Source organism: Siphateles boraxobius, unplaced genomic scaffold, assembly GCF_051911475.1.
Source record: "Siphateles boraxobius isolate OS27281-9 unplaced genomic scaffold, OSU_SipBor_1 46, whole genome shotgun sequence".
NCBI lineage: Eukaryota > Metazoa > Chordata > Actinopteri > Cypriniformes > Leuciscidae > Siphateles > Siphateles boraxobius.
In genome coordinates, this window is record NW_027509097.1 from 16,207,943 (window position 1) to 16,233,643 (window position 25,701).

Genomic DNA, 25,701 nt, shown 5'->3' on the forward strand with positions numbered 1-25,701 from the left:
TCACGCTGTTGGAGGCGTTGGCAGATTATAATTTTTCCCAGTAACTCCCGTCAACCAGTATGTTGTCTCTTTTCCTTTACCCTGTAGTGTATATGAAGACCAGTGCTGTTATTGTAACTAAAACTATTAGAAATAATTTTCATTCAGTGAAATCAAGATGAAATAAAATATATAAATATTAAATAAAAAATCTAAATCTTAAAATAAAATTCAAAATACTGATAAATGCTATAATAGTATATATATATAATACAAAAATAACACAGATGAGGACAATTGTTAAAAGAATGTTGGTGAAATCACTACCTTTAAGTAAGTTTCTCCTCTCTTTTCATACTCAAACTTGCAGTCTGTGCGCTGGAGAATGTTGATAGTCGACTGACTCGCATGGATTCGTAGTGCTGGGGTGAGGAGATGAATATAGAATAAAATATAGATTAAACAGTTTGATTACTCACTGTTCTTTAGTTGGGGAAATCTGGTGAACTGATTTACAGTACCGTTCAAAATTTTGGTAAAAAGTTTATAATGTTTTTAAAATAAGTCTCTTATGCTCACCAAGGCTGCATTTATTTGACTGAAAGTACAGTAAAAACAGCAATACTGTGAAATATTCCTTTGATGGCAAAGCTGAATTTTGAGCAGCCATTGCTTCAGTTCAGTGTCACATGATTCTTCAGAAATCACTCTAATAGGCTGATTTGGTGCTCAAGAAACATTTCTTATTATTATCAATGTTGAACGGTAGTGTAGGTTTTGAAAGGCAGCACTACTCACGTAGACCTGTGGACTCCATACGAGATGCCGTGTTCACAGTGTCTCCAAACAGGCAGTATCTGGGCATCTTAATTCCCACTACACCAGCAGCACAGGGCCCTGTGCACATGCAACATAAAAAAATACAAGCTAAGGGGTTATATTTTAAATTTTTGTATTATTTAAAATATTTTTCCTAAGGTCTACTTATTTTTTCCACCAAAAAACAATTAATTAATTTTTTTTACAATAATTTTCCACCCTTTCTCTGACCCTGCCATTTTTTGAGTTCACACTTCGGGACAGATCGAGTAAAAGAGTATTTGGGTTGCTGTCCGAGGAGAGTGCTCGGAAATCTGTATTTTGGCCCGAACCCAGAATACTCTCCCTGTATTCCTCGTTGTGATAGGACACAGCCAAGAGTGAGGAGTCGGAGGGATTCTGAAAACTGCTGAGGAACATGGGTGAGTCGACTCCGTATATATATATATATATGTTTCATTAACAACAATAAGGTCTAAATGTAACTGCCCCCTCTAACAGTACAACTGGCCCCAGCTTGGCCCCCCCAGTTGAAATGGTCTAGAACCACCACTGCTTATAAACTGTTAGATTAAAGTTTTCAAGTATTGCAGAGGGCATTTCTTGATAGGGCCTATATATACTCTATATATATATATATATAGGCCTCCTCTCGTGCTGATTGGATAGATCATTTGAACGTGTTCCTCCCGAACATTGTTAATAAAACATAATTTTTTTGGATATTACCTTTCATGCAGTGTGTTATATTGCTATTTGTTGAAAAGGTCTGCAAAGCTTCAAAGGTCAAAATGCATTATAAATGGAGTTATTGTCTGCCAAAAGATAGAACCGAATCTGAACGGCCTGAAACAACTCAGTAAATCCAGTTTTCCTGCACGAACCCACTCTGGATGCACTTCCAAATGATGAGTACTCGGGTTCAACTGACACCATCATTACTCTTCTTATCACGGTGTATAGTAGAGCTGCGGAAGCCTCAGAGCTGAAATTCAGATACGGTAATGGGTATTTAATTTCCAACAAACGCGTTAAGCGGTAGACCAATCACAACAGACTGGGCCATTTGACCAATCAGAGCAGAGTAGGCTCGCGGAAAAGAGGGGTTTAAGCCTGGTTCACACGGGACGATTTTAAAATTGTCAAAGGCTGCATGCTCGTTTGTCCCCGGGGGGGACCACACACGAGGAGAAATGGGGCCAAAAAAATCCAACATGTTGGATATCCCCGATTTGAGATCGGAGCGGTCCCGACGTCCTTCCGAACAGACGAGAGCAGTCTTAACACAGCACACACGGCAGGAATATCTGATCATATTATTTTACGATAATCGGAGCATCCTTAAGATTAAATTATCCTGCCGTGTGAACCAGGCTTTAGGGCCCTTTCACACCTACCTTGTTTGGTCCGGACTTCCAGACTTTTCAGTTTGGTCCGAATCAAAATTACAGGTGTGAAACCTACCCCGGACCACGGTCCGGACCAAACAGATGAAATTTGGTCCGAAGAAAAGAGGTATTCTCGGTCCGGATCAAACTGAACAAAGGTTTGGTTCGTTTCTAGTGTGAAAGCATTTTACAGGAAGTTCCGGTGGTTCCCGCATAGCCGGAAAAACAGGAGGTGTCAGGAAAAATTAGCCGTGGTGGCACATGGGGAGAGGAGGAGACGAGGTTTTTAATGGTGCCAGAGCTCGCATGATTGCTTGCAGTCTTCTCCTCCTTTCCTGCCGGCGAGGATAAAATGTTCGCACGACGAGGACGTTCATTTGGCGAATTTGAACTAGCCTTGTGTATAGTTGGTGCTGCAGGTAATTATGCCATAAAAATAACAATACAGTTGCAACGATATGCGTCTGTTCATTCATGTTGTCAAAGTTACCTGCCGAATTGACAACACACTGACGTCAGACGCACGTCCATTTACAAACCAATCAATGTCAAGATGCAGCCCACATATGGCGCTTTTCCACTGCATGGTACGGTATGGTTCGGTTCGGTACGGCTCGCTTTGGCGCTTTTCCACTGCATGGTACACTATGGTTCGGTTCGGTACGGTACGCTTTGGCGCTTTTCCACTGCATGGTACGGTATGGCTCAGTTCGGCATGGCTCACTTATGCCGCTTTTCCACTGCATGGTACAGTACGGCTCGCTTTGGCTCGCTTTAAATGGTACCACCTCTGTTGAGGAGGTTCCAAGCGTACTGTACCGATACTAAAATGTGACGTGGAGCACTGTAGATCACTGATTGATCAGACAGACAGAATCGTCACTACCAGCGTCATTGTATTTGCGAGACATCAAACCCGCTAGATTTAAATAGCCAGTAACAGCCACCTCTGTAGCACCTGTTTTAAAACTACTTGCTTGACTTGCTTGAAGAAAAAAAAGTTGAAAAGCGCCAATAGATGATGACGACAGGACGCAAGTATGTCACGTTAAGATCTTTAGTGCACTTGCATAATTGCAGTGTGAAACCAAACCAAAACTTTCTGAAAGTATAAAATGTATCAAAACGTGAACTTTGGTTCGGACCTTGGTGCGGACTTTCAGGTGTGAAAAAAAACGCCCTTAGAGAGACCGATTCCTTTATCGAACAATTTCAGACTCTGTAAGAAAAGAGGTGATGCTGCAATGTATATTATGAGAAAATTAAAGTGTTTTACATAGAAAGTAGACAGTATATGAAAAGGTATTAGCATATGCCGTGTGGTGGATGTCCAGTGTTGCTAGCTGAGCAGAAATACTTAATCGTGTATGGCTTGGTCCCCTCAAAGTTGCGTTGGATCTTCTCCTTAGCGTCAAGGGTAAGAGGCCCATCTATCACTGTTTTCATGTTCGTAGAGTTAGTTTCTGGAGTAAAATAGGCTATAATCTGTGCGTTTACACAGTTTTTTTTTTTTTTTTTTTAAATGGCGGGTACTTGTGTTTCGCATGCGTTCGGTGCGTGCGGTGCGAACACGACTTTATTCTGATACTTCCGCCAATAGTTCTAGGAACTATAAAAAGTTTCCTCCGGTGCAAAAGCCCCTATTAAGAAATGCCCTCTGCAATACTTGAAAATTTTAATCTAACAGTTTATAAGGCAGCACTGTTGAGCAGAGTACAATGAATGACTGGCCGTTACCTGAATGCACACCAATGCGAATCCACACAGGCATTCCCGAGAGATGGCGCAACTGGAATGTGCCCATGAAGGCCAAGATGTCCAGTGCCATAAAGCAGATATCCATTGCATGCCTGTTCCCATTGCGTCGAGGAAGACCAGACACCACCATGTATGCATCACCAATCGTCTCTACCTGAAATGGACACATCGCCTTGAATTACTGAGGCATTGTAAAAGCCTTCTCTGATACTGGGTACTATAGTGAATTGAAATACCTTATAGACATCGTGATTGTCAAGGATGCTGTCGAAGTTTTTGTAGATGTCATTGAGCATGTCCACCACCTCCATAGGTGTGCTGAAGTGGCACAGTGTGGTGAATCCCACAATGTCACTGAAGTAGATGGTGACTTCATCAAAGAGCTCAGGCTCCACTTTTCCTGTTTCCTTCAGAGAGCGCACAACTGGTCTGCAAAAAAAAAACAACAACAAAAAAACAAGGGTTAATGATTTATTTACTTGGCAGTAATGATATAAACAGTCAGATGATATAAATAGACAATTTTGTCTAAACAAAAAGAAGATGCAAAAAACAAAATAAAATTTTAAATGCTAGAAATGCATTTAGGCATCATAAAATCATAATGTACAGTATATCCAAGTGAAAAGAAGAAGAAAATAAATGTATAGGAATTGATTGTATCATTGGTTTACTATTGCTGTGATCTAATGTGAGTAAAAGTAAACATCATCAGAGAAGAGAAGAGAATTGTCAATTTTGATTTCATGGTGACTTTAAAGATTAACATTAATTGAGCATTAAATGACAGCAAGGAAAAATAGGGGAAATTAGCATGTTTTCAATTAAATGGCCAATAATCAATGTGCATATCTAATAATGATCACAAGAAGATTCTGCGGTGTTCTTCTGTTTGTTGTGTTCAGACCCAGGCAGAAGCATGAAGTTAAGGCAGTCCGCTCTGTCTCTCTCAGCCTTGTACAGAGCTGTGCGTTCCTCAACCAGACGCTCCAGGTTACGGGAATACATCTGCAGCCGGCGGATCAGATTCTCCATGTAGCTCTCATGTTCCTGGTTGTCTAGACTACTCATAACCAAATCAGAAAATCATGTATTAGAGAGATTTCAATCATAACTCCTTTCATTTAGATTTTCAGATGGTCATCATGCACGCTAATGGTCTGATTTGATTTGTATTTCTTTATTCTTTGTCTACCAGGCATCTAAGATTTCTCAATGTCGAACAAAAGCATTTAAAAGTGACCTGACAATCTTCCATAGAGTGATTTCTATCTTTTTGAAGTCTGGTCTTCTGTCTGGGTCCTCGTCCCAACAGTTTCTGATCAGCATACACACCTGGAGAAACCGATAGCTGGGTAAAGAGCCAACTTAAATGAAACTTACTTAAAATGTATATACTTGTCAAAACTTTGAAAACATAACAATTTTTTATGTTTGTTTAAAGAACTCTCCTATGCTCAACATGGCTGCATTTATTTAATAAATAATACAGTAAAACAGAAGAACAAATTAAGAATTAAAAGAACTGTTTTCTATTTGAATATATAATTTATTCCTGACCAAGCTGAATTTCCAGCAGTCATTACTGCAGTCTTCATGATCCTTTCATAAATCATTCTAATATGCTGATTTGGTGCTCAGGTAACATTTATTATTATAATCAATGTTGAAAACTGTTGTGCTGCTTAACATTTTTGTGAAAATGGTGATACTTTTATTCAGGATTCTCTGATGAATAGAGTCCAATGAACATAATTAATTTGCTTTTATTGCATTTATTAAAGCATTTATTAATTAGCAATCTTTTGTAACATTGTAAATGTCTTCACTGTCACTTTTGATCAATTGCATGCATCCTTGATTAATAAAAGTATTAATTTCACTTTTTATCTCTTTTTAAAAACTGTTTTCAACATTGTTAATAATAATAATAATAATAAATGTTTCTTGAGCACCTAATCAGCATATTAGAATGATTTCTATCATTCTTTTTTGCATCACAGAAATTGATTACATTTTTTAATTTTAAATTGTAATCATATTTCACAAAATTACTGTTTTTACTGTATTTTTCATTAAATAAATGCAGCCTTGGTGAACATAGGAAACTTCTTTCAAAAACATGTATATTTTGTAACGTTTTCAAACTTTTGACAAGTACTGTAATTTTAGTGAAGTATAACATGTCACACCACAGAACATGGAACCTTTCCAAAAGTATTTCATATCAATTACCCATATGTTTAGGCTTCTTTGCAGAACTGTTTGGCTGCTATTATTACAAATAACAATATATGTGTACAAGTCAAACAAATGCATACATACCTCTTGTTCTCTTTCACTGGTGTTCTCAAAGTTTAGATCCGGTCTGAAGAAAGAGTTCGTACTAGGGTATTGCACTCTGGCTAGCTTCTCTGGTAAAGGAAAGTGGGTTAGTTAAAGAATTAATTCACCTAAAAATTAAAACAATTTGTTCCAAATCTGTCTGAATTTCTTCTGTGGAACACAAAAGGTGAATTTTTCACGAATATCCTGGTTGATCGTTGAGGACTATTGAGTAAATGAGGACTGGGCCTGTCAAGCTCCAAAATGACTAAACAAGCACCATAAAAATATCATAAAAGTATTTCTCATGCACCATATTCCAAGATTTTTTAAGCCTGTAATTAAAGTATTTTTTTTCTTCCCATATTGGAATGATCATGAATGAATTAATCTTTCTTTAAATTAAGTATTCAGTACAAGTGCAAATGAACTATTACAAAATAGTTCTGAATGACAAATCGGACTAATCAAGCTCTTGATTTCAATGAGAGTCAATTACCACAGCTCACTGGAGGGGAAGATTATTAGTGAATAACAGTTTAAATGGCTATTGTAACTGTCATTGGAGTCACTTTGTCTGTTCCCTTTTGAAGTGGAACAACACTGCGATTTGGATCGACGCTATGGGAATGCCATCAACGTAACCGACGTCTGAAGCGTGTGTGAACACACTCCAATTTCATTGGCTGGCGACAGTCCTTTACGTCAGTAGCGGAGCGTCTGGAAGTATAAGTGATACACATCACCAGCTTTTTTCTGTTTAGTAAGCACGTAGTGAAGGCGAATCTGTAATGGAGAATCCGAGCAAGCATTTCAGGAAATGTGGGCCTCCGTGTCCAAGGTTTCTGACACCTGAGGATACACACAACTTGTGCGTTCAATGCTTGGGTGAGGAGCACGTGTGTCCAGTGCTTGAGGTCTCTGGATGTGCCCATTGCGAGAAGTTAAAAATTGAGGAAGCTCCGTTCATTCTAGAGGGATGTAGGGGATGTCCACGCAGAGCTGTTGTTGAAAAAACATTTTCAGCTCGCATTCATCCTTTTCAACTTTCGAACTACGGGAATGTGGAATGTGACGGAACTGCTGCCTCTCCCTTTTTATCAACGCCACTCCGTCCCTTAACTCGTTGCCATTAGCCAGGTTCCCTACTGGAGTGGGTGTGATCAGAGAGGAGGGGCACTGAAGCAAGGAGAATTGGCGGCGCGAGGCACATCTAAAAGTAATGAAGCTTCATCACCGCCGCTGTTAAAAGTTGAGTGCACGTCTCCTTGAGAGACCGGTTTCTTTTCCTTTGCATGCACGCTTGTGTTCTTGTGGGTCCAAGAAAGGAGCGCGGAGGGACTCCCACGCTGCCATAGACGTGAGTTGCCGGACCCGCGGTCCGGAAGGGAGAAGCATGCTAAACGGTGCTGACAGACTAGCATGCCGGGCCGCTATTCCCCTTAGTTGTCGTGGCCTAAAGAGGACAAGCCGCTGTGCCAAAGCCGCCACCTCAGACCGAAGAGAGAGTGAAGCTTTTGCGACTGCCGGACACCGCCCCCTTACCTAGACCCATCCTATCTGATCACTACCCATCCTTCACGATTCCGCAGCACAAGAGGACACCAGATCCCCTTTTTATTTGAACACTTTATTTCCACATTTTTGGACATTTTATGTTTGTTTATGTTAATAAACGCCTCTCTGAAGCCTTTCACTCCTCCCACTCTGTCTGTCGTTGGCTCCTCCCGCCACACGAAGAATTAGGTGAACGGGGATATGTGAGGAGAGACTCTGTTGAAGAGACTCTTGTGAGCTATCTCTCGAAGGGTGAGTTATCTTCTTTGAAGGCTCCTGCCCTGCCATCCAAGACCACCTTGTGCTTGAATGGCAGGGAGTATGTGCAGGAAGGTCAGGCCAGTGGATCTTTGCACACCATGGCAGTGCTGCAAGCCTACGAGGCGGATCTGCAAAGGGATTTGGATATGGATCAGGTATTGTCCCCTGAAGTGGATGCTGAGCTGCACTGCACCACAGACCAAAACAAACAACCACTGCTATCGTTTGCTAAATGGTGGCAATGGTGGTTACAGAGAGGCATCTATGGCTGAACCTGGTGGACATTAGGGAAAAAAAGAGGAATTTTCCTCTTGATGCCCTGGTCTTGCCCTCTGAACTTTTCGGCATGACTGTAGACGTGGTGGTTGGGAAGTTTAGAGTGGCAAGGGCGCAATCAGCAGGATTCAGGAAGTACATCCCATACCGATCCAGATCCCCGCCTAAAGCCTCTGGGGATCCTGGCCCGTCACAGTCTGAGGACTGGAGCGCTAGAAGGAAGTAGAAAGACCTGAAGGAGTTAATTAATAAAAAGCGGATTGTTAAAACACAAGACCAAACTGCTGAGGAGAATTAACATCTCTTCACCTCCTTCCTCCTCTACAAATTATTTAGTGTAGAGCAGAATAATAGAAGTGTAAAAAAAATCTGCTTCATCGTTTCCCTCCCCAGCTATGATGGTCATGGAGAAGGACTGCTCCCCTCTGGTGGCATATTATTATTTCCCTTCATAGTTGAGTGAACTGAACTAAATTATTGGGCAATTCCATTCCCCTGTTTAGTTAACCCTCTCTAACGATAGTAACAATAGTTTGGGTAAATATGATTTGGCACTATAGCCAACGAGGAAGTTCGAGGAAGTTCCCCTAGTCTCTCCTTGATATCTGTCACTTACTACGGCAAGCGCAAAAAAACCAACAACCTAGACACCGCCTATAACAGAATGCAAGCAGGGTGTGAGTGCTACCCCTTTGTTGATATAGGATGATTAAGCAGAGCTGCAGCACCCCTGTGGTTTCCCAGTGATAGTGGTAATGGCCAAGTTTGACAGTGACATATTTCTCCCTGTGGCAATTATTCCCTAAGAGCTGTTTTAAGCCTAAGAGGCTGTCACAGCTGAGCCATTTTTTATTCCTTAGAGTTCTGCGTTTAGGGCTAGAATAACCCACAGGGGAGGGAGGAAGGTTGTATAGGCCAGGTTTTCCTTTGCTATAAAGGGATAGAATCTGGAATATCTTGTACATCATACGGTCCATGTACATCTTTTTAGATGCACCCTGGATTGGCGCTCTGACTCCAGCTAAAATAATCTGTTGAGTCAATGTATGCTATGCCCTCTGTGATTGTGCATATTCTCACCGGCGGAGTGGGTATTTGTTCCCCATAGCTTCGATCCCAGACGCAGTGTTGAGTTCCACTTCGAAAGGAAACATCTCAGGTTATGACTGTAACCATGGTTCCTTGGCGTAATGGCTACTGGTATTTGGAATTCCATTACAAAACACTGTGTCAGTAATTCATAGATGCCACCTACGTCACTAGAAATAGAACGCCGCCATATTGACGACCGATCTCGCCCGGCGCCACCCAAACTGCCCATTTGTATGAGAGAGAGAGATAGATAGATACAATTTTAATTTTAGGCTCCGATCCTTATTTGTTACCCCCAGTTTTCTTTTGTCCTTTATCATCTTCCCCAGACTTGCCACAATTTGCCTTCCATGATATATATATTTACCTTGTGCATAACCCCTCCCCATACAGTGGGGATCGCTTGAAGGCTTTCAAAGAGTACAGACGCGTATCAATATGCTGTGGCTGGATGGGTTACAAACGTAAAAGTGCGGCACCTGTCCACCAAGGATTTATTTTTAATCATGGGAAATGTTGGTATTATAAAAAATAAATCAAATGTATGATTTTGGTGGTAGTTTGCTCTGACTAGGTAGCGAGTTGTTAGCTAAGTGGCTCAGCTGGTAGCTTGCTAGCTGTTAGCCACAGCTCACGGCTAGCTGTCATTAATCTGGATTAGGCCTGTCGTGATAGTCAATAAATCAATTAATCGCACAATAAAAAATTTGCTCGATAATATTTCCGGCCGCGATAATTTCCATTTGCATGTTGTTTTCCTCGTCTCTCTCTCTCTCTACACCAGGGGTGTCAAACTCAATTCCTGGAGGGCCAAAGCCCAACAGAGTTTAGTTCCAAACAGCTCCAACACACATACCTGTAGTTTTTAAATAAGCCTGAAGAACTTGATTAGCTGGATCAGGTGTGTTTAATTAGAGTTGAAGCTAAACTCTGCAGGGTGTGGCCCTCCAGGAATTGAGTTTGACACCCCTGCTCTACACCAAAGAGACTGGATGACAACCCTGTTTAAGACATAACTGACATATTTTACTTGAATACTCTCCAAAACGGACATTTAAACATAATGTTGTGTGTATGTGTCTATTCAGACACGAAACAGAGCCCAATTCATTACTCGCGCGCTGTATAGGAGTCTATGGCTGCACGCTTCGGCTCGGGTGTGTGCGCACAGAAAGATGAGACATGATACAATATTAGACATTCATACAATATGAGACATTTATTCTATCCTTTTCTTTTGGTATAGAATGAAATGCCAGTTCGGGGTTCCTCTTTCGGCTGTTGTTGCAGCCAACTGCACAACATATTGCAGGCAGTACTGAGACCGCCGGTCGTCAAGATGCTGGCGCAAAGCTACAGTGACGTCATGTGAACCGAACGAATAGACTATCATATCGTAATACTCAGCCCACACTAAATTGGAATGATGAGCATCAGTCTGGTGCAGTTGAGTTCAGGAGGAAAACACTGGTGCGAAAAAAAGAGTAGATAAAAAGGAACCCCTTTTAGGCCCCGTTTACACGTACATGATTATTTTGAAAAACTGAGACATTTCCCTTCGTTTGTGCCCTTCGTTTTCATGCAAACACAGAATTCGCCTCTGAAAACGATTCTTTCTAAAAACTCCAGCCAGAGTGGAGATTTTGAAAAACTTTGTTTGCACGTTTGCATGTAAACTGAAAAAACCTGAGTTTTATTCAGCCGACGTCACAGTATGTAACAGAACTTGCACCCTCGTCAAAAGTGCGACCTCTTTGTTCAAAAGAGAAAGAGGAAGTAATTCGTTACTGTTGTTGCTATTTTCAGGATTCTGATTGGCTAACGTGGGCTTGAGCTTCTCGTTACACTGCCACCTACGGGTTTGGCATGCTCTTGACGGCATATATGAACGACGTGTAAACGAACACTTTCCTGAAAACTGACCGGTGTGCACAATGTTATTTTTAAAAAATGGAGAGGGTGAAATGTCAGTTTATGAAAATAGCCGGCCACAAGTAAACATAGCCTTAGATAAAAAGGACAATCTGAAAGACAACCAAACAAGATGAAGATACAAAGTTAGAGCAGACAGCAATCTTCACCACCAACAATAGGGAAAAATATACACATACAGGAGCCTGAATGCAGCAGCAAAATCAATGTTACTAGGTCCCCATCCCGGGTCCGATGCCGGACTCAATCCCAGGACGTGTTCACACAGAAAGCACACTGGCATTTTTATAGCAATTTTCTGGGATCAACGCATTGTGTGAAAGGGGCTTAATTCATAAAGAACCTAGAGGATGGTCTCCCTCTCAATGTTTGAGCATCAAGAAAATATACAGGTGGTGGATGAAACTAGCCTGGGAAAACCCAGACAACTTCCGGCAAATTTAGATTTGCTCTGAAAGTTAGTCTGGCAAAGAGCTCATTCAAACCCATTTCCAATCCGTCGAAATCGAGGCACCAATCAGAAACGTTGGGGCGGGCTTTACACGATGACGGCAGCGCTGGGATTTTGAAGCAGATTGTGTAGCCTACATTACAAAGATGGATGCCGCCGTCGAACATCACTCGTTCGAATCAGCTATCGTGTCTGTTTTAAGCGATTTGAACGTTTCCTTTTTGTTAAAAACCGAGCAAAGAACAACACTCGGGAGATGTTTCTCCGCCGCTCTGCATACGTCATCTCCTTCATCGCTCTGATTGGTTTTAGGTCTATCCGCGACGTCCGTTGGTGACGCCCCTCTGGAAATGATTTGTCTATGACGCTTTGCCAGACCCTAACTCAGTTACAACTGAGAATGGTCTGGTTTTAACCAGGCTAGGATGAAACAGACTAAAAGACAAGAAAAGAACAAGACTGAGCTTCAAGAAAATACAAAGGTGGTGAGAGAGACAAGGAAAACAATATCAAATAAAGATAAATTGGTCATGTCAAGATCAAATTTCCTGCTGTTGTCTTACAGTGAAAAACAACGACAACATTAAAACACTGAAATATGCCTGATCTAAAAAGCAAAAACAAAATCTCTAAAAAAATAATTGCTAAAAGCAGTAATCATAAACAACTGAAAATTGGTCTGTGCAGCATAGGTCACTGCACATGATGAAAGCATTTACATTTATTTCATAATTACATTTCATTTTTTTTTGCACCATGTTTTTGTAAACAATAGGTAAATCAACATATTTTGAACCTCATATTTTGTGGTAAATTTTTGTCAAAAAAAGCTATTACATGGTTTCAGTAGACTTTGTGTACAGCCCACATATAAGCTACTTTTAACTTTTAAGCTACAGTCCTAATTTAATGTAAATTTAGGAACAAAGCTGCCAGCACCAGTCCAAAAACTCACTTTTGAGTGAGTAAATGAATGAGTAGAGAATTTAAAAAAAATATTAAAGGCTAAATTATCCTTTTAAAATGTGGACATGGATGAAGGAAAAATCACCAGTAGGTGTCACTGATGATAGTGTATTTTTTTGTGCAGCTGTCTAGAACTCCTCTCACCAGCACGATTAGAGCAGGCGCTTGAGTAGAATGTGCACTTCCTCATCATGATCTCCTGGGAAATGATGGCGAAACTGTACACATCTCCTTTCTGGGAGATCCCCTGCTTCCTCAGATGTTCAGGAGCCGTCCACAGATCTGAGAGAAGTGGAAACAAAAATAGGTAAACATTAACGTAAGCAAATGGTTAATCAAATAACTACCTAGAAGTGTAGAAATTACTGAACTTCTTTGTCAAGATAATAATAATAATATACCACCCTTTCACCTTTACTGGGACTGAGAATTGTATTGAAGCCAAAGTCTGCAATCTTCACAACCATAAGGTTGTCAACCACACAGTTAGTGGATTTAAGACGTCCATGGACTGCAATGTTGCTTGTGTGGAGATAAGACATGCCCTAAAGAAGGTCAAAAAGTTCATACGAGAATCTGTGTTAGTATAGGACATTTGCATATGACATGCGTATATACCACGTCTAGCTGGAATAGATGTTAAACGATCCATTCAGATGCTGCTATATGCAAAGAATTGAATAATAATTTAGAATTTAAGAAAATACTCTAAATAAATGTAGGTAATCATTACCTTTGCAATGTCATACATGACAGAGATCTTAAACTGCCAGTCCATGAATGTTTCTTCTGGGTATGAAATCTTATCATTAAGCACATACTAAAAATATAAAAATCCATATTTTATTATTCATTTACTACATTCGATTTTTTTTTACGTCATAGTACGAGGCTCATTATAATACTCACTTTAAGGGATCCTCTTTCTCCATATTCAAACACGCCAAAATACTCATTGTCAAATTTGACTGTCCCATAGAATTTGGTAAGATTGTAATAATCGATTTTCAAGAGCTGAAATGAAAGCGACATTATGATATTTATTGTGAACAATACAGAGTTACTCAGGTTTTCTCTTAAAATGATTCAATGTCAGTGTTTTGTTATTCAGTGAAGAGAATGAAATCTTGCTACCGCATTGAGCTCTATCCTCTGTTTTTCAGTGAAGCTTCCATCTGTGAGCCTTAACTCCTTAAGGATAACTACCTATAAAGAAAAAAATATATACTAATTAAAAAAAAATCAGAAAAAATTTATCATTTTGGATAAAACTGAGTATTTACTGTACCTTTTTATCATAGCGTGCACGGCGTAGGATGTAGCTGCTATTTTGTCTAGAGTCTTCCTCAATCTGATCACAACAGACAATGAGATATACATGCAGCAAAAAATTGTAAACAAAAACATTTAAAAAAAATATTATTATAAAACTTAAAGACTTTGATGCCAATGCATTACCTTCAGACAGATCATATTCCACTCATTCAACTCTAAAGGGGAAATGAGCTCTGAGGAAATGTGAGACCATTTCTTCTGCATATGATGGTAATTTCTATTTTGCCTTTAAAATATATACAGAAACAACTGTAAATATCTTGGTACATACACACTGTGCATATAAGATATGTACTGGTAAAACCAGTAACATTACAAAAAGTGCCATTCCAAAAGGGACACCTAAAGGATTATTAGGAACACCATACTAATACTGTGTTTGACCCCCTTTCACCTTCAGAACTGCCTTAATTCTACGTGGCATTGATTCAACAAGGTGCTGAAAGCATTCTTTAGAAATGTTGGCCCTTATTGATAGGATAGCATCTTGCAGTTGATGTAGATTTGTGGGATGCACATCCAGGGCACGAAGCTCCCGTTCCATCACATCCCAAAGATGCTCTATTGTAGTACAGTGAACTCATTGTCATGTTCAAGAAACCAATTTGAAATGATTCGAGCTTTGTGACATGGTGCATTATCCTGCTGGAAGTAGCCATCAGAGGATGGGTACATGGTGGCCATAAAGGGATAGACATGGTCAGAAACAATGCTCAGGTAGGCCGTGGCATTTAAACGATGCCCAGTTGGCACTAAGGGGCCTAAAGTGTGCTCAGAAAACATCCCCCACACCATTACACCAGCACCACCAGCCTGCACAGTGGTAACAAGGCATGATGGATCCATGTTCTCATTCTGTTTACGCCAAACTCTGACTCTACCATCTGAATGTCTCAACAGAAATCAAGACTCATCAGACCAGGCAACATTTTTACAGTGTTCAACTGTCCAATTTTGGTGAGCTCTTGCAAAGACTCTTGTAGACTCTTTTTCCTATTTGTAGTGGAGATGAGTGGTACCCGGTGGGGTCTTCTGCTGTTGTAGCCCATCTGCCTCAAGGTTGTGCATGTTGTGGCTTCACAAATGCTTTGCTGCATACCTCGGTTGTAACAAGTGGTTATTTCAGTCGAAGTTGCTCCTCTATCAGCTTGAATCAGTCGGCCCATTCTCCTCTGACCTCTAGCATCAACAAGGCATTTTCGCCCACAGGACTGCCACATACTAGATGCTTTTCCCTTTTCACACCATTCTTTGCAAACCCTAGAAATGGTTGTGCGTGAAAATCCCAGTAACTGAGCAGATTGTGAAATACTCAGACCGGCCCGTCTGACACCAACAACCATGCCATGCTCAAAATTGCTTAAATCACCTTTCTTGATATTCAGTTTGGAGTTCAGGAGAATGTCTTGACCAGGACCACACCCCTAAATGCATTGAAGCAACTGCCATGTGATTGGTTGATTAGATAATTGCATTAATGAGAACTTGAACAGGTGTTCTTAATAATCCTTTAGGTGAGTGTATAATAATAGTGAAAAACAATGTATTGCTCTAACCAGTAAAAGATGAAGGCAAGTGTACCCATGACACCCACAACAGCCGTGCACAAAACTATGACAATGGTGTTGACTTCAATGCCTATATAAATAAATAAATAAATAAATAAATATTGGTTTAATTTAAATCATAAATAAAATTACATATACTACATACATAAATAAAATGTATGTATGTATATATATATATATATATATATATACATACATACATTTTACATCATTACAGAATATACAGCAAAATATGCTTGATGCTTTAACTGAAAAACTGTGAAATTTATGGTTTTAAAAAAACAGCAATTGTTGTTATTGCCAGAAATTGACTGTTAAAATGTTAGCAATATTTTAGGTTTTACACATTGAACTTAAATTTCCAGTAAAAACCATGTTTCATTATTTTAAATAATGTTTATATACCAAGTTACTAAAATCTCTTTTTCACCTTTATTATATTGCTTACAACTAGGGGTATAACAATATATTGTGTTACAACATATTGGATATAAAAATGCAACAATGGATAGTGACAATATATGCAGTATCGTGGATAGTGCACCCAAAATAAAAATTACGGTGTGAGAAAAAGTTTTCAGAGTTTTAATGTCATTACTACATTACTATACATATAATGTTGAATATAATGTATAATAATGCCAAATGTCTTATGTTACCAGTAAAAAGTGGCCAACATTATTTTAAATATATCTGTTCAGTGACAGAGTATATTTGTCTTAAATACTGTAATTCTGTATTTTCAGCTTCAGAATCATGCATTCATGGATTTTTATTCTGGTGTCATCATTGTCCTGTGCATTTGGTCATCAGCACCAAGTCCAAGCCTTTCATTTACACCCACAATGTAATATTAAATTTACCATTTTAATCAACAGTACATTTTACTGTTATTTTTACTCTCCTGGACTAGGCTTGCTTGTTTTGTTTTTTTATTAAGCAAAAATAAAAAATTTTTTGCCATATGTAAAGGCACTTTCGTGCCAAGAGTGCAAATGCAAAAAGAAATGCAAATTCATGCCTGTACAGTAGAAAGCCATTCTGTACTGCAGAAGAATAGGACGCAGGTGAAGAAAGTTCTTACTTCAGCAACAACACAAATGTGATGTTTATCTAAAGTTATTTTTGCTTATTAGTATGGTTGAATTGGATCATCGAAGGTCAGCAGCAAAAACATTGGTTAATAATGTGAGATTAAATACATAAAGTATATTTGTGTGATTTAACATAATTTCATTATTGCAAATTAATCTGAGTTTGCATTTTACTGTGTTTATGTTTTTATTCAATTTGAGGAATACTGAGTCTGTTTTTGTGCAAGTAAGATGAGTAAATGCATGCTCACATTTAGTCTAGAACTACAATAACCATTATGTTCACACAGCGCACACAACAGGAGAGGTGTCAGTCAATAAATGGGAAAACAAAGTAACTTGCGTTACTTATTTGAAAAAGTAACTACATTTTGTTGTAAATTTAAAAGTAATCTGGGCTGGATTTCCGTTAACATTGTCTCTTAGCGCGCTACAAAGACTCTAAAGGCATAACTTAACTAAAGGTATACCATTTCTAGGCGTGTTCCCCAAAATACCTTAGTAGGTTGTAGGGGTGTCACGATTCTCCAAATCCTCGATTCGATTAAATTTTCGATTCTAAGGTCACTGCTCGATTCGATTCTCGATTTTTACATTTACTTTTTTTAAAGCCGAAACGGGCCAATCAGAATGCTCTCTGTCTTACATGCGCTTCACGAGGCACACACACAAGGTCTCTTGCTCTCTCCCTCTCTGCCGTGCGCGTGATATACGGTTTGGAGCATAGTTTTTTCTGTCTCGCATGCGCGCTCTTGCTCGCTCACTCTAGATTCCGGGAGATTTTAACTAATTTGCGTGCATCTGGGAGCCGCTATCAATATGCGGCAGCGGGAGACACCCGGAACTTCCGCGAGACTTGGGATGTCTGCAAACTGTGGCTTTTTTGAAGCGCGAACATTGTCAACATAACTCACTGGAAATCCAAAAAATGTCCACACCTGTGACTTCAATGAAAGAGGAGGGGGTTCAAGTTCTGTCGATGGGTCTCCTGCATCTGCAGTTGCCATGCTATCTTTTGAGTGGCTGTAGCTAAGTTAGAGCCAGAGGAGGTTGACCCAGAACCGTTGATATTTAATGGCTCTGGGTTGACCATAGACTCGCAGCACTTCAACACGCGTGTGTTTTTCCGCTTGGCACGCCGACCGGACGTGACATGGGGGCGTGGCAGCATCGACGATTCTATTTTTTAATTCGAAGTTCGAGATTGTGAAATGTGAATTAATTTCGATCGATTTCGAGACACCTTGTTGCTTAAGATATACCTTTTTACATGTGACGTTACCAGTGCTGTCCGTGGCGATGGTACTGAATTGGTTAATATCGATGGCTCGAGAATCAACTATTCATCATGCAGGGACTGCTTCACTGCGTTATGTGAGAAAGCGGTATTCTTTATAACAGAAGCACTTAAGAAATAGTTGAAATTGCATTTATTAGGATTCACGGGATATTATAAAAAAACAATCCAAACTATCAGAGCCTATAATAGCCTAGCCTATATATTTTAAAATTGTATAATATATTGCTGCCACAATAACAACCCCATAAGACTTTCGTTCATCTTTGGAACACAAATTAAGATATTTTTGATGAAATCTGAGCCCAGAAAAGTTAGAAAAGACCATGTTAAAATAGTCCAAGTGACTACAGTGACTCAACCTTAAGTTTATCAAGCGATGAGAATACTTTTTGTGTGCAAAAAAACACAAAAATAACGACATTATTCAACCATCTCTTCTATGTCATTCTCCTAAGCTGTTGACGTAGTGTAACAGCCCAGCACTTCTGGGTTGTACATCATGACCGACGCTGGTCATGTGTGTGATGCGTGTGATGCTGGCCAATAGTGAGCCTACGTTCTGACGTACAAGCCAGAAGTGCTGCGCTGTTACACTACCTGAACTCACTCAGAGGCCCACACAGAAGAAAATTAATAGTTGAATAAAGTCGTTATTTTAGGGTTTTTTGAGCAAAAAAGTATTCTCGGCGCTTGATAAACTTAAGGTTGAGCCACTGTAGTCACTTGGACTATTTAAAGGATGTCTTTACTAACTTTTCTGGGCTGGCAGCTATCAATTACTTAGCAGCCTATGAAGGCTGCCAGCTCTCAAATTACATCAAAAATATCTTAATTTGTGTTCTGAAGATGAACGAAAGTCTTACGGGGTTGGAACAACATGAGGGTTTGTAATTACTGACAGAATTTTCATTTTTGGGTGAACTAACCCTTTAAGTGTCACTTGTGCCATTGTTCTGAACCATGTTTTCAGTCTCCTAAGAGCACTGAAAGTTCTTTCAGCCTCAGCTGATGAGCTGGGATGACAAAGGTTTCAACTTCATCAAACAGTCCTCTCATATCAACAAGACCAAGCAATGTTGTGTTTTTATGTTTTATGGGGACTTTTTACAGACATAATGATTCTTTATTGTACAAACTGTATATTATATCCCCTACCCTAACCCTACCTATCACAGAAAACTTTCCGCATTTTTACTTTTTCAGCTGTTCCCTTTCGAGAACGATCACTTTGTGTTGCGTCTAGCTAGACGCTATGGGAAAACTCCTTTTCTCAAGAATATTGAAGCCTTTATTTTAAAATGCAGTGCAGCTGCACAGCGAGCATAGAGCAGAGCTTCTAGCTTGCCATTGGCTGTGCTGCAGCAACTGCACATCCTATGAAGAGGTGGCTGAGACAAACAAACCAATAAGGGTGCTTCGCACCAGAGCGCGTCAGAGCCCGCCGGAAGGGGCGATTTAAGGCAGATTTAATCTCCTTCAGTGAAACTTCACATCGTTGACCTCTCCAGAGATCTCGCTGTCGAAGTGCACCTTGCAGCAGAACGAGCGACCTGCTAGCTAAGCAGAGTCAGAGGACCGGCACCACCTCCCTGAATTCACCGTTAACCTGCAGCTATCCGGCGAGAGAAGCAATATCCTTTATATAAAAGCTTTCAGCGTGCTCACTGTCGCGACACCTGATCTAAAAGAGCAATTTCTGAGGCGTTGTTGCAAATGCCTTTCATCGGCTGTACCACGTGTGGAGCCTCTCTGCACGACGAAGACAGTCACAGCAAGTGCACGATCTGAATACTGCTGGTTTGAGTCCCGCTGCGGCCGGACCGCCCTCAAAAAGAGCTTGTGCACATCTCACAGTTCCCGCCTTCGTTTCGGGTGACTGAAGATGCTCTTACTGCAGTAAATGGGCCAGCATCAAGCACGCACCCCTGCAAACAAACGCTGTTTTAACAGCGACCCATAATAAAGCACAAACAGAGCACTTTTCTTTCTATCCCCCCGTTAAGATTGCCCAGTGGGCCCGCTGTAAAGCGCGCCCACTACAGCCGAACGCCATAGCAACAGCAGCTCGGTCAGAGCGAATAAAGAGTGTTTTCATAACAGCCCCCTATACAGTTCAGACGGCCCAAAATGTTCAAACATCAGTCATCAGGCCCGTTACAAAGCACACGCCACTGATAACAGACACTGTCTCCACTACAGCAATAAACACTCTCAAAAAAGCCGAGGGGCTGTTCAGGCGAACGCCGTCATGACGGCGACTCAGTCAGAGCATATAAAGAGTGTCTCAATAGCTGACCTCTTTTCAGTTCAGGTGGCTCGAATCATTCATACAACAGTTGCAAAGCCCGCTGCAAAGCGTGCACCGCTGATAGCAAATGTTGCCTCCACGACAGAGGCAAGCACACTCATAGAGAATGTTTCCCCATCCCACGAGGCGGCGGGTTCCCCATTTCAGGCCAGCTCACCCCCATCGTCCATACAGACCCTAGCTTCTCGGGCCAAGGCCTGGCATGTCATGGTGTATGAATTCATTGTCTCTCTCTCGTCTTGCGTGCTGTTGTGTGTGTGTGTAATTGTGGGCGAGGTCACTGATCATCGATGATCAGCAGCGCCAGCTGGCTTCAATCTGTTTTACCCTTTATATGTTCAGAAACTGGTGTCTCATGTTGTCAGATCGTTGTTCTCCCGGTGTGTTCCTGTTCCTGATTATTGTTGGCCTTCTGTGGATTTCCCTGTTCGTCTTCGTTCTTCTTCGAGTTCCTCGCACTTCCACGGATTCACCTCACTCACGGATCATCTTCACAGGACTGGGAGCACTGCACTGGTTGTTCACCGAGGTCCCTGTGTCACTCTACATCAGCGCTGGATTCCGCCCGATCCACCGTTCCTCTCCAGCTGTGTTACTTTCCCTGTGTTGTGACTCTGACCAAACATTTAATACTTACCTCCAATAAAGCGTTTTGCTATTGCATCTTTCTCCTGTGTTACGTAACATGGCAGGGCATCCCAGGGGTATCAGTTTGGGTTATCAATACAGTACAACGCGGATACTTGCTCCAGTTCGCTCGCAGGCCCCCACGCTTTCGCACAGTGATAGAGAACTCGGTGAAAGGCAGCGTAGCACACATCCTTCTCACCGAAGTGTCAAAACTTCTAATGAAAAGGGGCCGTCGAGGCGATCTCCCCACCCCAAAGCAAGTCGAGCTTTTACAGCCGCTACTTTCTCGTTCCGAAGAAAGACGGCGGGCTCAGGACGATTTTGGATCTCAAGACACCTGAACATCAGGCGACCATTCTGGATGCTTACAACCAAACAAATCCTCGCGCAGCTTTGCCCAGGGGATTGGTTTCTCCCATTGGACCTGAAAGATGCTTTCTTTCACATCCAGACCCCCATTCACAGGCGAGTCTTGAGATTCGCCTTAGAGGGGCAGGCTTATCAGTATACGGTCCTACCATTCGGGCTATGACTAGCACCTCGTGTCTTCACGAAATGCATAGATGCCGCGCTTCTCCCCCTGAGACAACGAGGAATGCGCATTCTGAACTACCTCGACGATGGGCTTGTCCTAGCGCAATCAGAGGGCGAATTGTTAACTCACAGATCATTTCTCCTCAGCCATTTGGAATGCCTGGGACTCAAGGTCAATTTCACGAAGAGCGTACTCTCCCCCAGCCAGCACATTGTTTTTCTGGGGATAATTTTCAACTCTACGCTGATGAACAACGGCTATACAACGGCTTGTGGCCACGTTCAAAGCGGGCTCACACAGGCCGCTGAGGACGTTTTAGAGGGACCTGGGTCTGATGGCCTCAGCATCGTCAGTACTCCAACTGGGTCTACTGCATATGCGCCCCTTGCAGCTCTGGCTGAAGCGCCGAGTGCCGGCACGAGTGTGGCGCTCCGGGTATCTGCGTATCGAAGTGGACCACAAATGTGTCAAAGCTCTAGCTCCATGGAAGCGCCCCAACTGGTACCAGTCAGGGATGGACATGGGAGTGGTCTCAAGGAGGAAAGTGGTGCCTCCAACCTGGGTTGGGGTGCCCTGTGCGAGAACAGACCAATCTCTGGCCTCTGGCCAAGAGAAGCGCCTGCATATCAACTGCCTCGAAATGAGAGCAGTTTGCTTGGCTCTGAGGTTCTTCCTCCCAGAACTGAGTGGACACCACGTCCTGGTCCGCACGGACAACATGTTGGTGGTCTCCTACATAAACCGCTAAGGTGGCCTTAGGTCAGCCTAGATCTGTGGGCCCTACATGTATGGCCCCTCAATGGGTGCCCGGGGACCTCCCAGAGGGAGTCCAGTGCACCATAAAGGAGGCTAGAGCTCTGTCAACGAGACACCTCTATACTTTGAAATGGGCAGTGTTCACAAACTGATGTGCTGCACGGGGTTTAGAACCAGCTACATGTGAGATACACCTAGTACTCTCCTTTCTACAGGAGCTGAAGGAAACGGGCAGGACCCCCCTCCACGCTCAGCTTTTCACGCTCCCGTGGCTGGCCAATCCTTGGGGAGAAGCGATCTCATCATTTGCTCAAACCGGCTTAAACCGCATCGGCCCGCCTCTGTACCCTCCAGGGATTTATCCACGATCCTCAGGGCACTGAAGGGGCCCCCGTTTGAGTCTCTTCAGTCAGCAGACCTTAGGTCGCTCTCGCTAAAAACAGCCCTCCTGCTAGCGCTGGCATCAGTCAAAAGAGTAGGCGATTTACAAGCGTTCTCCTCTAATGCGTCATGACTGGAGTTTGGGCCCAACTACTCCAAAATCATGCTCAGGCCAAGACATGGATAAGTGCCTAAGGTGCTCTCAACCCCGTCAAGCCCAGGTTATTTCCCTATCTGCTCTTCCCTCGTCGGGAGAGGACGAAGACTCGAGTTTGCTCTGCCCAGTCAGGGCTCTCAGAATCTACGTGGAGCACTCCGCAGCTTTTAGACAGGCAGAGCAGCTCTTTGTATGTTTTGGTGGCTATCGAGATGGATAGTTGACACTATCTCCTTAGCTTACACCTCTTTGGGCCTTCAGTGCCCCATAGGTGTGAGAGCCCATTCAACCAGAGGCATGGCCTCCTCATGGGCATGGTCTAGTAGTGTACCAATGGAAGACATTTGTGCGGCGGCAGGTTGGTCCTCACCGTCCACATTTGATAAATTCTAGGACCTTCAGGTCCCTGCTTTGCAAGCACAGATTCTCTCTGTTTATGGTTTTCGGGCTAAGGGCCCTAAAAGCTCTGGAAACATTTACCCTATGTCGGGTTCCGGTCTCCCCGTAACCTGCAGGGTTGAGCTTACGATAAGTATACTCCATTATAAGGGCCCGGGGGTTCTCTGGGGTTCTTAGCTTATATCCTATGCAATTGTCCTTGCGCGTATGCTCAGAGCAATAGTATAGGGTGAAGTAATGGTAATAGCACGGTGTTTTACAATTGATTCCCATAGCGTCTAGCTAGACGCAACACAAAGTGACCGTTCTCGAAAGGGAACGTAACCTCGGTTCCCTGAGAATAGGGAATGAGTGTTGCGTACCCTGCCGTGCTACCACATCTTTCTGGCGTTTCGCTTCAGTCGATTTAACCTGACTCCATGGCGAGCTGGCCAGGCTTATATAGACATAAGCCACGCCCCTTCTGGTGGGCTATGACACGCTCTGGCGTGAAGCGCCCTGATTGGTTCACGTGTCTTAGCCGCCTAACCATAGGATGTGCAGTTGCTTGACGCTCTGCTCTATGCTCGCTTTGCAGCTGCACTGCGTTTTAAAATAAAGGCTTTGATATTCTCGAGAAAAGGAGTTTTTCCATAGCGGCTAGCTAGACGCAACACTCGTTCCCTATTCTCAGGGAAATGAGGTTGAGTCGGTAACCGATATGTTTTCCCCAACAAACAAAAAATATCCCCACAAGGACAAGTATTTAGGATATTGCCATCTTTGTTGTGACATTTTGTCCCTATAATGTAAGGTTACACAAACACACACACTTAAACATACACAATCTCTCTCTCTCCCTCTCTTTCTCTCTCTCTCTCTTTCTCTGACACACGAAACTAACGATTGTTTGCCACTTATGCCACGATTGTAATCCAGTAGTAAAAACTGATTTGCCCCGCATTTTTGTGCACAGAGCTGTTGATTTCTCCCTATCTTACCGCATCTACGTTTCCTTCGGTGGAGCATTGCTGATTCGCACAAGAGCCTCTCACGTGTTAGAAAGAAAAAACAAAGCCAATCAGTTTAGCCATGTGTGTTAAAGCAGGCGGGACTCAGATATATTAATCGTTTGTGTACCATCAATTGCATATTTTTCTCAGAACGCTCTTGTAAGAGATTTTAATCTAAATAAGATTAATGTTTCCTGATTAAATAAAATAAGCCTAATACATAAAAACCACAAGACACAATGGGACAACAGTGGTTATATATAAATATATTTTAAGTTTTGATTGAAATTATTGCTAGGGACATATCAGTGGCACTGGATGTTGTTAGGGACACGTCCCTAGCGTCCCTACTAAATTCTACGCCCCTGAATTGCTATAGACTGTCAACAGTGATAAGGTATAGCTAGAGTGGACCGTCCAGACGTATGATTTACAGTTGTAAATCATACAGTTGTGTGTTAGTTGTAACACACTTGTTTTAAATACTTCCACACATGCTAGCTTGACCATAGACAGTAAAAGAAATGGACACAGCGACCCCCTTGATTTCAACGGAGAAAACAGCCCATTAGAAGCACTCACTTCCTGATGGCTGAGCGTACTGCGCAGGCTCAAACTAAGCTTGACGACAGTCTGACAGTTGTAAATCTTCTAGTACCTGTGCCAAGACAAATCTGAATCACCTAATTACTCAAAAACATTGTTGAAATATTTTGTCCCGTGGCTTTTATGGACTCTCTATCTATGGGCTTCTCCCTTGACTTTATGCCTCCATGTCCCCCCGATTGACTCATAGACAGTAAAAGATTGCCTGCGAGCTTCTCCTCCTGTCTATACGGTCATTTCTTTACTGTGCGACAAAGAGTCGCGTGGTTATGATGCAGTCGTTAGCCTATTTGTACAAAAACGGCTTCTACGGGGCCATAACGTAAAATACAAAGTAATGGAGCCTTTTATACATTGTCGTGTTTCTTTAGAAATAAATAAAGGACAAATGAAGTCTTTAGATGCCTCAGATGTAAACTTATTCGCTGTCAAAGTGATGCCAAAATGAATGGGAGTCAATGGAATGATAACAGCAGATGATGGTCTGCTACAATGGCGGCCCCCAGGGAGGCTTCAGTTTCCGGCTGATGGATTACCCCCTTGAGCTTGACGAAACTTTGTGTATTTACTGTAATTCTATTCAGAAAACATGAGAAAAAGGAGAGTCTAAAGACTGAGAGTTAATGTTCAGAAATTACTAATTATTAATATGTTTTGAACTATGTTGTATAGCTGTGTTTTCCTGTGTTCGTTGTCAAACTCAAAAATTAGTTTATTTTTAATTATTAAAAAATGCCATTATTTTATATGAAAAAGTTAATAATTGTATTTTATTGAGAAAATATTTTAGTTTGTCTTGTATATTTGTTTGATTAGATCAGATAACATTTTAATCT

At 41.7% G+C, this 25,701-nt stretch overlaps 1 protein-coding gene across 1 annotated transcript in view; it reads right to left on the minus strand.

Moving 5' to 3' along the window:
• The window catches only part of gucy2cb (guanylate cyclase 2Cb), a 42,355-nt gene that overhangs the window by 609 nt on the left and 16,045 nt on the right, over positions 1 to 25,701 (minus strand). The window contains exons 11-26 of the mRNA XM_077201053.1: positions 15,696 to 15,777; positions 14,263 to 14,365; positions 14,093 to 14,155; positions 13,939 to 14,010; positions 13,714 to 13,818; positions 13,538 to 13,624; positions 13,217 to 13,349; positions 12,949 to 13,086; positions 6,270 to 6,358; positions 5,188 to 5,279; positions 4,852 to 5,007; positions 4,181 to 4,373; positions 3,924 to 4,098; positions 778 to 876; positions 307 to 401; positions 5 to 81 (exon numbers count right to left, since the gene is read on the minus strand). Coding sequence (XP_077057168.1) covers positions 5 to 81; positions 307 to 401; positions 778 to 876; positions 3,924 to 4,098; positions 4,181 to 4,373; positions 4,852 to 5,007; positions 5,188 to 5,279; positions 6,270 to 6,358; positions 12,949 to 13,086; positions 13,217 to 13,349; positions 13,538 to 13,624; positions 13,714 to 13,818; positions 13,939 to 14,010; positions 14,093 to 14,155; positions 14,263 to 14,365; positions 15,696 to 15,777 — 1,759 coding nt within the window. The remainder of the gene's footprint in view (positions 1 to 4; positions 82 to 306; positions 402 to 777; positions 877 to 3,923; positions 4,099 to 4,180; positions 4,374 to 4,851; positions 5,008 to 5,187; positions 5,280 to 6,269; positions 6,359 to 12,948; positions 13,087 to 13,216; positions 13,350 to 13,537; positions 13,625 to 13,713; positions 13,819 to 13,938; positions 14,011 to 14,092; positions 14,156 to 14,262; positions 14,366 to 15,695; positions 15,778 to 25,701) is intronic.